Source organism: Acanthochromis polyacanthus, chromosome 18, assembly GCF_021347895.1.
Source record: "Acanthochromis polyacanthus isolate Apoly-LR-REF ecotype Palm Island chromosome 18, KAUST_Apoly_ChrSc, whole genome shotgun sequence".
Classification (NCBI taxonomy): domain Eukaryota; kingdom Metazoa; phylum Chordata; class Actinopteri; family Pomacentridae; genus Acanthochromis; species Acanthochromis polyacanthus.
The window spans coordinates 22,082,749-22,096,112 of record NC_067130.1 but is presented as its reverse complement, the minus strand read 5'-3'; the positions used below and the strand labels follow the sequence as shown (position 1 = coordinate 22,096,112).

Below are 13,364 nucleotides of genomic sequence, written 5' to 3'. Positions count from 1 at the left end.
TGCTAAAGAAATAATACAATACATTTTCTGTTAAAAAATACAGCTAATTTGGCATTATATTGGAAAAACACTTAAAATAACTGTGGGAGTCTTAATATACAGTGGAATACTGTAATTTGACAGGCGTTTTGTAGCAGTTTTTCCTGCCAAATTACCGTAAAATACTGATCTTGTAGTTGCCATTATCTATCTATCTATCTAGCTAATAAAGACAAGTTTAGTGATGTAATTCAGTATTTATCGGTAAATTCGCCATAAATATAATCAATAAATGCAAATTAGTATTAACTGCATTTATTGCTTTTTAATAGGAAAAATATCTGCAAGTGAGATTTAATTTTTAAAAAAGTGTAATAATAACAGCAACAACTATCTATCGAAAGTCGGCTCTTGTGGTTCTGGATCTGAATGTGAGACAGCTGGTGCTTTGTCTAGAAAAATTACTTCTGCGAGATTCATCAGTGAAACTGATGTATAACGAGATTCAGCTACCTCCAGCTCCTTCTGTGAAGCTGCTTGAGTTAGGTTCTGGATTGTCCCCAAATTTGTCCTGGCAAACTCTTTCCAACATATGTGTAGTCTGCTCCTTCTCCCAGCAAAGTATCTGTTCAGTGTTCTGGCAGCACAAAGCCCCATATCATCAACAGTGTTTGTATATGATATGGAGCTGATTTAAAAAAACTGGCTCATGTGAGGTTGAAGCAGGAATTTTTAACAGTTGTTAACTGTGTTTTGTTAAAGACAATAACTGGTGAAATCACATTTAAAAAAGTATTACCGGCCAAAGCTGTAAATACTGTCCACATCAAAAATCTAAATGTATTTTAACAGAGAGTAATGAGTTTTTTTTAACAATATGTGACAATAAAATTTCACAGTTTTACGGCATTTAAATTAGCTAAAAATGTCATTATTTTACAGATAGTTGCCGTTTCACCTTTTTACAGTTTTTTAAATGCTACAGTATTTTATTGTTTTTTTGCGTAGTGTTTGGCTCCCGTGCTTAGTTTTTATGCTTAGTTTTTTAAATTGTGTATTGAGAGCACAAAACACCTCTTTAGTAGCCAGCAGCATCAGGCAATTTGAAAATGCATGTCTGCTACTGAACCTGTAAAACCTCAGAGACACTGTGCTCCCCAGATGTACCAGATAAATGTGGTGACAGATGATCCTTAGAACTGTTGATGGCCACAGACATTACAGCAACAACAGCAGCTGCACAGAGAGACTGAAAGTTCTGTATACATACATCTCTGCCTTAACCTGCAGATCAGATCTCTAACTGCAGTCATCTTCCATTGTGCTGGGCTCCGTTCTCTGAGGGACATGCAACCAGAGGGCCACTAGTACGGCATTTAATTATTTCATAGATCATCTCAGATGGCACCTGAAATGTAGTAATTGCCCCCTATGTGCCCTCTTTTTGTAAACTACTCAGGTTTTCAAGTATAACAAAGCATGAGAGTTTAATTAAGGTTAGAAATCTTCGCAGTTTCGTAATCATCTCCATTCATTCCACTCTGTTACCATGGAAAATAGTGCTAGTTCAATTATGCATCCATTTCCACAACAATTTGGACTTTTTCTTAAGTTTTATCCAAACCTTGTCAGATATTTTTTAATGAGAGTTTGAACATGCCTTCATTTACACAATTTACTTACATTTTTCCTTTGATTGCACCAAGAACTCTGACTATGACTTCAAATTGTGCATGGCCACCAACAGACATCATTGCTCCGAATGGTGTATCTAATTTGTTCCGTGTTAGGTAATAACCTGTTGTTGCAGCAGAATAAATGTTGACAAGTTCTCTTTTAATTGAACATGTCTGAAACATAGAAAAACAAGAAAAGCACTTAGAGAGCACAGTACTTCGCCAAGGCTGCTCAGTCGTATGATTTCCGACAGATAAGTCCTGATAAGTCCGCAGTAGTGGATTTGGGGTAGGATCACAATCATGTAATCATCAGCAGGCAGCTGACACAGTGTTCACTTGTTGTCATAGTTATAGTGACACTGTGCTGCTATCTCGCAATGATACAGAAATCTTTCACAAATCCGTAGATCCAAACTATAAGCCGCATCACTGTCAAAATCTAATCAGGTGGTCCTTGTGTCATTTTTGACCTCTGAAAATGTAATCCCAATCCGAAAAACAGACCGACAAATGTATGCTGATTATTACATAACTTTGCTGCGTTCCTTGACAGAGTAACAAACAATCCAATAAATATTTGTGTTGGAGGTGATACCAAGATTTTAATTTTTCCTGCAAGTATATCTCAGTTCCACATATCAGTGATCGTTCTCTTTGATTTCTAATAATCAGAATGGATAGGGCTTGAAAAAAACATATCAGTTGACCCGTACTCTATCTCCCCTTCACCTTCACCAAAACAGTAGAAGCAGATGTCCAACATTCCTGAATCTGTTGGAAATTTCTTCCCGTTAAGAGTTGTTTTTCAGTTTTCTAAAGGCGCTGCTCACAGGTACTTTTAGATATATTTTTTATGTTTGTACTATCTTGACCTAACTATGTGAAGTGCAGTGAAATGTTGTGAATTGGCGAAGAATAAATAAAACTGAATTTACATCTGTGAGGCTAGTGTAATACACTGAGTTGACTATGGCATGTAAATACACTCTATGAATGCCAACAGTGCTTCCTCTACTCATAGGAACGGGTGAGGAGTCGCTTTACAGGCTTACCCGTTGTTTGATGTTTGTCCCTCACAGCTCGCCGTTTAATAAGCCCGTACGTGGCAGTCGCAGAGCAGTACACAGCAGCTGAGCCTGTTGCGGCTTCTTCCTGCAGCGATTCTCTACTACTAGCTGGCACCCTGCAGGTTCTACTGAAGCTTTGTACCTTTAAACTCGGTGGAACTGTCGCCACGCACCATTTGAATCATGTTCACCGTGTCAGAGCTGGTTGTCTTGCTGGCCGTCCTGTCTGCCACCGCGTCCGGCTACTTCGTTAGCATAGACGCCCATGCCGAGGAGTGCTTCTACGAGCGGGTCAACTCCGGCACCAAGATGGGCCTCATGTTCGAGGTGGCCGAAGGAGGCTTCCTGGACATCGATGTCGAGGTGAGAGGTTTCACAGAGACCATAAGTTAGATGCATCGCTTGAGAAGTCTGTGTTTTTTTTTTTTTTATCACATTAGCACCGATGTGGCTACACAAGGCCTGTGCTAACCATGTTAGCTGTTAGCCGTCTGTCTGCGTAGCGCCCGATAAAACGAGTTAGCTACGGTACCGGTTTATGGCGTTTACCTCGCTGCTGGGTGCAAGGTGTATTAATTTATGGACCAAAGGTATTACAGAGACATTGTTGTGATTTGTTTTTCTGGTCAATTGGTTTGACACTAATGGTTGAATTATTCATAATGATACAGGAAGTGCAACGTTAGCATTGTTGTGTCTAAGCTGCTAACTGTAGCAGAGCTTAACAAATATTCGAAACATATTGTCGAAAGCAGGAGCTGCATTTTTTTGATGAAGGCAAAATGTGTCAGTATATACCAATTCTAAATAAAGCACCGTGGTGCTATACAGATGCACCTGCCCATAAATCATCATATTCTCCAGATATAAGTGAGCATGCTTGTTTGGCACAGATTGTAGCAAAAATCACATTTTTTTATATTGATTAGTGGGAAATAAATCAATAACATCACCATTCTAATAAAACTTGCAACTTGTCTTTCAATATCTGTCTAAGTAGTCTACTTGTTTTTGTATATCGTTCGTTAGTAGGACATTTAATGTATTTAAGTCTGAGCTTATGTTGACTTGCCTTTTTCTGTGGACATGTTGCACCTTTAAAATGTCAAAAAATACAACTGCGTAATTATTTGTTTCGGTCTCATTTGCTACCATATGTTTCCCAAAGCCATCAGCACCTTCATGTTCATGATGGTAAATAGCCCTTTTCGATTGCTGGCGTCATCAGTCTGTGAAAGTGACTGCATAAATATCTCTGTCAGGCACCATTCCATTAATTTGAGGGCTGCTGAACATGTTGGCTTCTTTTCTGAATGAACATCCTGCTCACTTTAACAGTTGCAAGGGCAATCCTAATAAGTCTGACCTGCTAACGTTTCACATGGATCAACAAGTCGGAAGTGCATGTATTAACAAATGGGCACCAATGTACTTTTGAGTTAATTGAAGTTGTTTCTGGAAGACCTTTGGGGTTGTTTTTCCAGCACAAGTACTATTTAACAAACATCACAAAGAGCAAAAGGCACAGTTTGCTGTCAAAGTCACAAGACATCTTTGGCATTTACTCTGCCCAGCATTTCCACACCTGTAGTATTACACAGCAGCAGGATCCATTTAAGTGTCTCTAAAGAGAGAGAGAGCTATGCATATGAGAGACAACAGCTGTGATAAGGGCACAGTTATAAGCTGTGTTTGACTAATTTTTTTACATCTTTGGATCGAGTCTTGAGCTCTGTCACAGGTGTTAATTTTACTGCTGATGAAGTAGCAGTTAAAATCTCATCACACATAGACAGAAATTAAAATATTAAGAAAACTAGGGATGTGCGCGACTAGTCGTTTAATCATTTAACCGCCCACTCATTTTTTAAACGTTTAGTATTTTACGAGCCGGTTAAATGCTGCATTAAGCATCGTGCACCTTAATCTTCGCGCCTCAGCTTCTTTGTAAACAGGCTGAGCAGCCAGGGAGAGAATTGCTCCTCCTCCCTCCCCTCACACGCACATGTAGCAGGGGGCAGGGCCACACAGTTTGGGGAAGAAAGTTCGGAAAGGTAAAGTGGGAAGATGGCGACACTCCCGCGTAAGAAAATCAGCACCGTTTGGCAGTATTTTGATGCAGCAGATGACAACAAGGTCGGCTGTGTAAGCAGAAACTCGCTTATAACCACTCTACCAGAGCGATGAGAAACCACATCCATAGTAGACACTTCGATGTAGACCTGAAGGGCGAAGATGGCGAGGCCAGGCAGGGCGGTGGGGCAAGGGAGACAAGCATGAGAGCTTTTGTTCCGGCCAGATGCTGTGATGGTCACCACACAGCAAAGATTACACAACTGATATGTGAAATGACTGCCCGCGATATGCTGCCACTGTCTTTTGTTGAAGGCAAAGGCTTCGAAAATAAAAAAACAAAAAAAAAAAACATTTGCATTTTAAACTTTTAATTTAATATGTGTATTAAATTGCAAGTTTTCTGGCTTTATAGACTAGTCACAAATAAAATTTGAGACTAGTTGGTGGGGAAATTAGTCAAAATTCCCATCCCTAGTTGTAACTTCTGTCTGAGTACCAGAAAGTTGTCACTTTCACGCACTAATGAATGTTACTTATCCACACAGGCTGTGTCTTTTGTCCTCTGTGGTGATTTTGGAAAATTGGGAAAAGCCCTAAATTACTTCACACAACTGAAGTACCATGTCTGTTTACTGAACAGCGTGCAGTTCAGACTTGTGCTGTGTTGAAAGTAACATGGAGTCATTCATCTGGTCTAGTAAGATGTCTCTGTTACAACTTTATGAAAAAGTTACCAGGGTGCTCGTTCAGACATGAAGCTGATGAATTCAAATGTCATCAGATTACCAGAACAGATTGCGTGTCTCAAAGGCTAGTACTCATTTACTTTTCCTCTTCCAGATAACAGGACCTGATGGCAAGCAGATTTACAAAGGGGATAGAGAGTCCAGTGGGAAATATTCAGTGGCAGCACACATGGACGGAACCTACAAGTTCTGCTTCAGCAACAAGATGTCCACCATGACACCCAAGATTGTCATGTTCACAATCGATATTGGAGAGGCACCTAAAGGCCAAGACATGGAGACGGAAGGTACACAACAAAGCATGCTTCAGCCTTTCCCCTGATCGATTATGCTTAGTGCACTCCAATTTTTCTCATATATTCTGTGATTGCTAGTTCATTCTGTCATTGCTTCTATCAGTTTCTTCTTTTTGTCTTTCTCTGGACACATTTTTCCTCTTTGTAGGTGGTGACAGCTGGGATGGTAGGGCACAGGGAAGGCTATTGCAAAGCTGCTTTTGTGAAATAGACTTTTCAGTTTGTGATGCACCACAGAGTTTTCTCTAACCAGTGTTGTTTCCATAGTATAAACTAATACTGAGCATATACATAAATGAGAAGGTGTGATGTTTGTGAATGGTTTGACTATTTGCACAGTGGCGCTGCAGCGATTACTCGATTAGTTGTCAACTATTAAATTAATGACCATCTATTTTGATCATGGATTTGTCAGTGTAAAGAACTTTATAGGAAAAGAAAATTCAATTCTTTTAATGTCTTTAGGGCATAGTGCAGCGCTATTGGGGGGGATATTTAATTACAGTTCTTCAAACAAATATTGTGATTTGCAGTATTATTTTTTTGAATGCTTCAGGTCAGTATTCATGGTAGTAGATTTAACATGGGTCAAAATATTAACTGCTCTGTGTTATAGTGCAAGGATGAGAACTTAAAGATGTAATTTGCTTCAAATATGGATTTATTAAATGGGAGACAGCGCAGTGTTAAGTAAAATAATAATAACAACAAATAATTCCAATAAAAATAATAGGACCTTTATATAAATGATCTCTGACATTGAAACAGGTATCATTCATGACACAGGAGCAGGATCTAAGTATTGCTCATTCTGCAGTAATGTTAAAGTAATAATAAAAATTAAATAAACCCTGGGTCAGATGTGCTGCATAATTTATACCTTAAATTGCAGACTTTGCGATTTACTAATTGCATTGTTTCAAATTTATATTTGAAATCGATAAACTGTTGAGCCTTGCTGGGTTGTTGACAACACATTTGAGACATCATTTTGTTCTTTGGAAAACACTGATCAACATTTTTCACTATTTTCTGACATTTTGTAGACTAAACAACTACTCGATTAATCGAGAAAATAATTGATTACTTAACAATCATTAGTTGCAGTCCTATTGCACAGTGAGAACATGTATGAAGTATGAATGTCTTCGGTATTGTGACGGCTTTGCCTCCTCCACACGTCACAAGTGTAAAAATGTCATGCATGTATTTCTAAACCCGACGCATGTTTTGGTGCACAGCCACTGTGTCATGATTTACTGGTCACTGATTAACTTTAGCCTTTTTCAGCCCACCAAAACAAACTGGAGGAGATGATCAACGAGCTGGCAGTCGCTATGACAGCCGTAAAGCATGAGCAGGAGTACATGGAGGTCCGCGAGAGGATACACAGAGCAAGTAAGAACATACACAGTAGTCAGCTTGCCATGTTAATTGTAAACGCATGTTCACTAATTGTCTCTTTTTCCCTCTTCTTCTTCTTTACCCTCCAGTCAACGACAACACAAACAGCCGAGTGGTGCTGTGGTCGTTCTTTGAAGCTCTGGTTCTGGTGGCGATGACACTTGGACAGATTTACTACCTTAAGAGATTTTTTGAAGTACGGCGAGTGGTGTAGTCCGATTTAATGACCCCTCTGTGTCCTTCACTGTTTTCTTCAACACCAAGACAGTTATTTACACTCTGGAAATGAGACTGGCAGTTTTGAGTAAAAGCCTACATTTGATCGATTCTCAGATGTTTTGTTCTCCTGTTACCCGTTTGGTTCCTTCTTTATAAATGTTATGTATGTTTGGAACAAATGGCCAAAAGGTTCTGGGATAGATGGCAGTTTTCAATAGTTTTACTTTTTTTTTTTTTTGCTCTTTTGTCCAATATTGATTGATTGCAGTTAATTACATGACTGTGGGCTTACTAATTTAAAATATCTGTACCTGCAGTCAGATGAATAAAATCACTGGATAGATGTGTGCTGTCACCACAGGAGTGTAACTGAGTTTTAAGTGGAAACCTTGGAACCTTTTCAAATGAAAAAATGGCAAATAGAATGCATTATCCTGTTGTCTGAGATGCAGAGGGTTGTGTTTCCAGTGTCAAAACCAAGTCAGACAATATGCTGGCCGATTTGTGATATCTGCCCATTGTGTTAATGCTCTCAAACTACAAATTGCACTCCTGTTGAATAAATATCTGAAGGATTCACATTGCAGCTGGTCTTTAAGGGAAACTGTACAGCTTTTAGCACTATCTGTTGATTCATAGCGATTCATGCCATCAGGGTTGGGGCTTCAGCGGACATCTTTTCCAGGGAAATGGTGCAGCTACTCCCCATGTAGGTCAGAAAACGGCAACAGGGGAGTGATTTTTTTTTTTTTTTTTTTTTTTTTTTTTTGCCTCACTTAGTTTAATTTTGAAACGCTTCGATTTTACAAATTGGCTGCAAGGTATTGAAATGCTGAGGCAAAGTGGGATTTTACCTGAACTATTTGGAGTACAACTCCAAAGTGAAGTGCAGAGAAAATACAAATTACATGTTGGTTGAAGCTGACTGGCTGGATTAGTGGGTGGGGTCTGACACCTAATGACTGCTGTGTGCTTTGGTTGCTTTTACTATTTTGTTGAGGTCGGGGATTTTAAATTATACAATTGTATACAATTTTGGACTGTTTTTTTTCTTCTGGAGAATATTCAGTAACATGCATTTCCTTGGATGATGCCTTTACACTCTTATTTACACAGACAAGGTAAAAACAGACATCCAAGGCAGTAGCTTCACATCTAGCAAGTGTTGCATGGGACGGAATATGCTCCAGCTTTGTATTAAAAACAATTTTTGATGAGCTCAGGCAGGTAAGCTGCTCTGTGTACAGTCTGTCCTTTTTTGCGATTACAAGAAAATCTGCTAAATCAATCTGTATAAATGTAGAATGGTTGTCTGTGGAAAATGCCCCAGGTTTCATAATAAAGCCAATATTCTATACAATTATTTGGATGTCTTTCTAAACAGGTAGCAGCAGTTCATTAAGATCTGAAAATGAAGTTTACATACACTTGAGTTTTGAGTTTCTAAGAACTCCTACAACTCTGTTTTGTTAGAAGAACAAACGCATCGTCACAAACAAGAACCATGCATTTTGACTTATTAATGTATTTATGTTGGTATACAGGTTCTGGAACTATGACAAAGTCTGCAGGATCAGAAATATACATAGAGAAACTTGCATTATCAATTTTGGTGTTATGGAAAGCTAGCTGTGTTAACTTTTTCTTTTTTTACGTTATATGACCTGTTGCTTTGTTGTAAGTGATTACAATTAGCTGCTGACTTCTCTGAACCAATTTAAACAGAGCCCATTTGATACTTATTAGGCTCAGTCATACACACTAAAATGGGAACGTCTAAAGGAGCTGAGCACAGATCTGAAGAAGCAAATCATTGACTGGAACAGGAATGCCACTTGGAGCCATTTCAAAGACACTCCAGAACCCACAGTCGGCTGCAAAAAATTAAGTACAAAGTGCATGGGACAGTTTAATCGGTGTTATGGCCAGAACACAAACACAAGATGTCACCTGGTGCTGAGACAATTGGTCAGGATGGTCAAGAGTCAACCAAGAATCACCAAAATGCAGCTCTGCAATGAATTAGAAGCTGCTGTAACACTTCTGTTTGTGTCCACAGTCAAGTGTGTTTTACATCCCCATTTACTGAGAAGCTGCCATGTGAGAAGGAAGCACTTTCTCCAGAAACAGCACTTTTATGCCTGACTGAAATTTGTTGCTGATCATGTGAACAAAGAAAGGCCTTCTGAAAGACAATTCTGTGGTCAGATGAACAAAAATTAAGCTTATTGGCCATAGTGACCAGGAATGTGCTTGGAGGAGAGAAGATGAGGCCTTTTACACCAAACCTACCGTCAAGCATAGCAGTGGTGGTGTTTTGCTGTGAGGCTGTTTTGGTGCCAGTGGAACTGGTGCTTTACACAAGGTACATTGCTGTGAAAAAGTATTCGGCCCCCTCCAAATGTCTTCCATTTTTGCATATTTCTCACTTAAATATTCCAGATCATCAGACTAATATTTCTTATTTGACACTACAGTGTTAGTTTTTTTTTTTTCGATTGCTATGACACATTCCTGGAAAGCTGCTCTCCTTTTCCCTAAACTGTGAACACAAAACACAATTTTCAAGCTACATTCACAAAACCTCTGACACTTCTTGCAAAACCAAACTTTCACCCCATAACACTTCAATCTGTGCTTAAAACTGAACTATGCTGTCAAATCATGCCTAAATCAATCTAAATTAAATACTCTGAGCAGTCACTAAACGCTACATAGAAAAAAGGAAAACACAATGCTTAGGACATGAAGTGGTAGAAATAAATGTTTATTTAGACTAAATGCATGTTGCAAAACAAAATACCTGGGGATTTGTAACACTTGTACATAGAAAAAAGAATCTGAAAAAATAGAAATTCTGTGCATTTACATTCCATTTACATGTAGCACTTGTACGTAAAAATAAAGCACAAAAATATACAAATGACGTACAAAGAAAAGAAGTGCATTACTCTGCCACAGCATCATTTCTCCGTACTGGGTCAGGCCACAGGACTTCATCTACATCACAGGCCACATTTTCTCTGGCCAGGCAACAGGGGGAAAAAAACCCTGACATGCCGTATGCATGCTCCTCTTGTTAGATTTCTGTCCATTGTAGTGCCTCACAAACCAGTGCTCTGACTTACACACGTGGACAAAATTGTTGGTACCCCTCAGTTAAAGAAGGAAAAACCCACAATTCTCACTGAAATCACTTGAAACTCACAAAAGTAACAATAAATAAAAATTTATTGAAAATTAAATAATCAAAATCAGCCATCACTTTTGAATTGTTGATTAACATAATTATTTAAAAAAACAAACTAATGAAATAGGGCTGGACAAAAATGATGGTACCCATAACTTAATATTTTGTTGCACAACTTTTTGAGGCAATCACTGCAATTAAACGATTTCTGTATTTGTCAATGAGCGTTCTGCAGCTGTCAACAGGTATTTTGGCCCACTCCTCATGAGCAAACAGCTCCAGTTGTCTCAGGTTTGATGGGTGTCTTCTCCAAATGGCATGTTTCAGCTCCTTCCACATATGTTCAATGGGATTCAGATCTGGGCTCATAGAAGGCCACTTTAGAATAGTCCAACGCTTTTCTCTCAGCCATTCTTGGGTGTTTTTAGCTGTGTGTTTTGGATCGTTGTCCTGTTGGAAGACCCATGACCTGCGACTGAGACCAAGCTTTCTGACACTAGGCAGCACATTTCTCTCCAGAATGCCTTGATAGTCTTCAGATTTCATCGTACCTTGCACACTTTCAAGACACCCTGTGCCAGATGCAGCAAAGCAGCCCCAAAACATTACTGAGCCTCCTCCATGTTTCACCGTAGGGACAGTGTTCTTTTCTTCGTATGCTTGGTTTTTGAGTCTATGAACATAGAGTTGATGTGCCTTACCAAAAAGCTCCAGTTTGGTCTCATCTGTCCAAAGGACATTCTCCCAGAAGCTTTGTGGCTTGTCAACATGCATTTTTGCAAATTCCAGTCTCGCTTTTTTATGACTTTTTTTCAGCAGTGGTGTCCTCCTTGGTCGTCTCCCATGAAGTCCACTTTGGCTCAAACAACGACGAATGGTGCGATCTGACACTGATGTACCTTGGCCTTGGAGTTCACCTTTAATTTCTTTGGAGGTTGCTCTGGGCTCTTTGGATACAATTCCAACGATCCGTCTCTTCAATTTGTCATCAATTTTCCTCTTGCGGCCACGTCCAGGGAGATTGGCTACTGTCCCGTGGGTCTTGAACTTCTGAATAATATGAGCCACTGTTGTCACAGGAACTTCAAGCTGTTTAGAGATGGTCTTATAGCCTTTACCTTTAAGATGTTTGTCTATAATTTTTTTTCGGATGTCCTGGGACAATTCTCTCCTTCGCTTTCTGTTGTCCATGTTCAGTGTGGTACACACCTTTTCACCAAACAGCAGGGTGACTACTTGTCTCCCTTTAAATAGGCAGACTGACTGATTATGAGTTTGGAAACACCTGTGATGTCAATTAAATGACACACCTGAGTTAATCATGTCACTCTGGTCAAATAGTTTTCAATCTTTTATAGAGGTACCATCATTTTTGTCCAGGCCTGTTTCATTAGTTTGTTTTTTTAAATAATTATGTTAATCAACAATTCAAAATAATGGCTGTTTTTGATTATTTAATTTTCAATAAATTTTTATTTATTGTTACTTTTGTGAGTTTCAAGTGATTTCAGTGAGAATTGTGGGTTTTTCCTTCTTTAACTGAGGGGTACCAACAATTTTGTCCACGTGTGTATATATACCCTCACAACATTAGCCACAAGTGTGATCAATTTTGAGTTGTTGTGTTCAACCAGTGACACCTGAGCTTTAATTGGGTTTGACTTTTTGCCAAGTGTGCTCACCATTATGCTACAGGTGCATCACAATGACAATGTGCTGACAAGATGTGTCTAAAAAGGTGAAAAGGGCTTATGGTTTTGCCAAAAGAGTGACTGATTCAATAAGTGGGTTCAGGCAACTGAGAATTTGGATCAGACAATAGAGTTTAGTGTTTTAGCAATTGAGAAAAACTGTATTAACTTGTGATCAGGTTTAACCTCGTCATGGAAGAAATTTAGCCTACTCTTCTCTGCAGAATTGTTTTCATTTTGCCACAATAGATGGTTCTCGACCATGAACTGTCTTCAAAGGTCTTGCCACAGCATCTCAATTAGATTCAAGTCCGGACTTTAACTCAGCCACTCCAAAACCTTCATTTTGTTCTTTTTGAGCCACTCAGAGGTGGACTTGCTTGTGTGCTTTGGGTCTTTGTCATGCTGTAGAACATATCTGTGCTTGAACTTTAAGTCATAAACTGATGGGTGGCTATTCTCCAGGAGCATTTCCTGATAGAGAGCAGAAATCATGGCTCAATTAAGACAAGTCGTCCAGGTCCTCTGGAAGCAAAGCAACCCCAAACCATCACACTACCGCTGCGTTTCATTTTTGGTATGATGATCTTCTTGTGGAATGCAGTATTAGCTTTATACTAGATGTAATGGATCCATGTCTTCCCAAAACTTCCACCTTTGACTCATCAGTCCACAGACTCCAAAAGTCTTTGGGCTCATCTTGATTATTTTTTGTTTTGTTTTGCAAATGCCAGATGAGCCTTTATGTTCTTTTTTGCGATTTTTTTTAGCAACATTGTTTCACATCAGTTCTTGAATCTCTCTAGAATGTGGCATCGTGTTGCTTTTCGAGACCCTGTAGCTACTTCACAGTGCTAGAAAGGTTCTATTTAGTGATGTTTAGATTCAACTTGCCAGGCTCATATGTGAGTGTGAATGGTGAAACTGAACCCGATTGCCAAATTAATTTGCTCATTTGGTAAATTAGTAGCTAAGGGAGCAACTACTTTTTCACATAGGACAAGGTGGGGCTAGACA

General features: G+C 39.1%; 1 protein-coding gene across 2 annotated transcripts; it reads left to right on the top strand.

Moving 5' to 3' along the window:
• The first annotated feature begins 2,739 nt into the window (after nucleotides 1-2,739).
• Nucleotides 2,740-8,829, top strand: tmed2 (transmembrane p24 trafficking protein 2). Of its 2 annotated transcripts, XM_051938272.1 has the most exons (5): nucleotides 2,740-3,088; nucleotides 5,642-5,834; nucleotides 5,992-6,009; nucleotides 7,134-7,241; nucleotides 7,337-8,829. In XM_051938272.1, the coding sequence occupies exons 1-5, from the start codon at nucleotides 2,909-2,911 to the stop codon at nucleotides 7,459-7,461; spliced, it is 624 nt and encodes a 207-aa protein (XP_051794232.1). In that variant the 5' UTR covers nucleotides 2,740-2,908; the 3' UTR covers nucleotides 7,462-8,829. The 2 variants fall into 2 exon arrangements, with proteins under 2 accessions (XP_051794232.1, XP_022062450.1); XM_022206758.2 differs by lacking the exon at nucleotides 5,992-6,009 and having other exon boundaries at nucleotides 2,741-3,088.
• The last annotated feature ends 4,535 nt before the right edge of the window (nucleotides 8,830-13,364 follow it).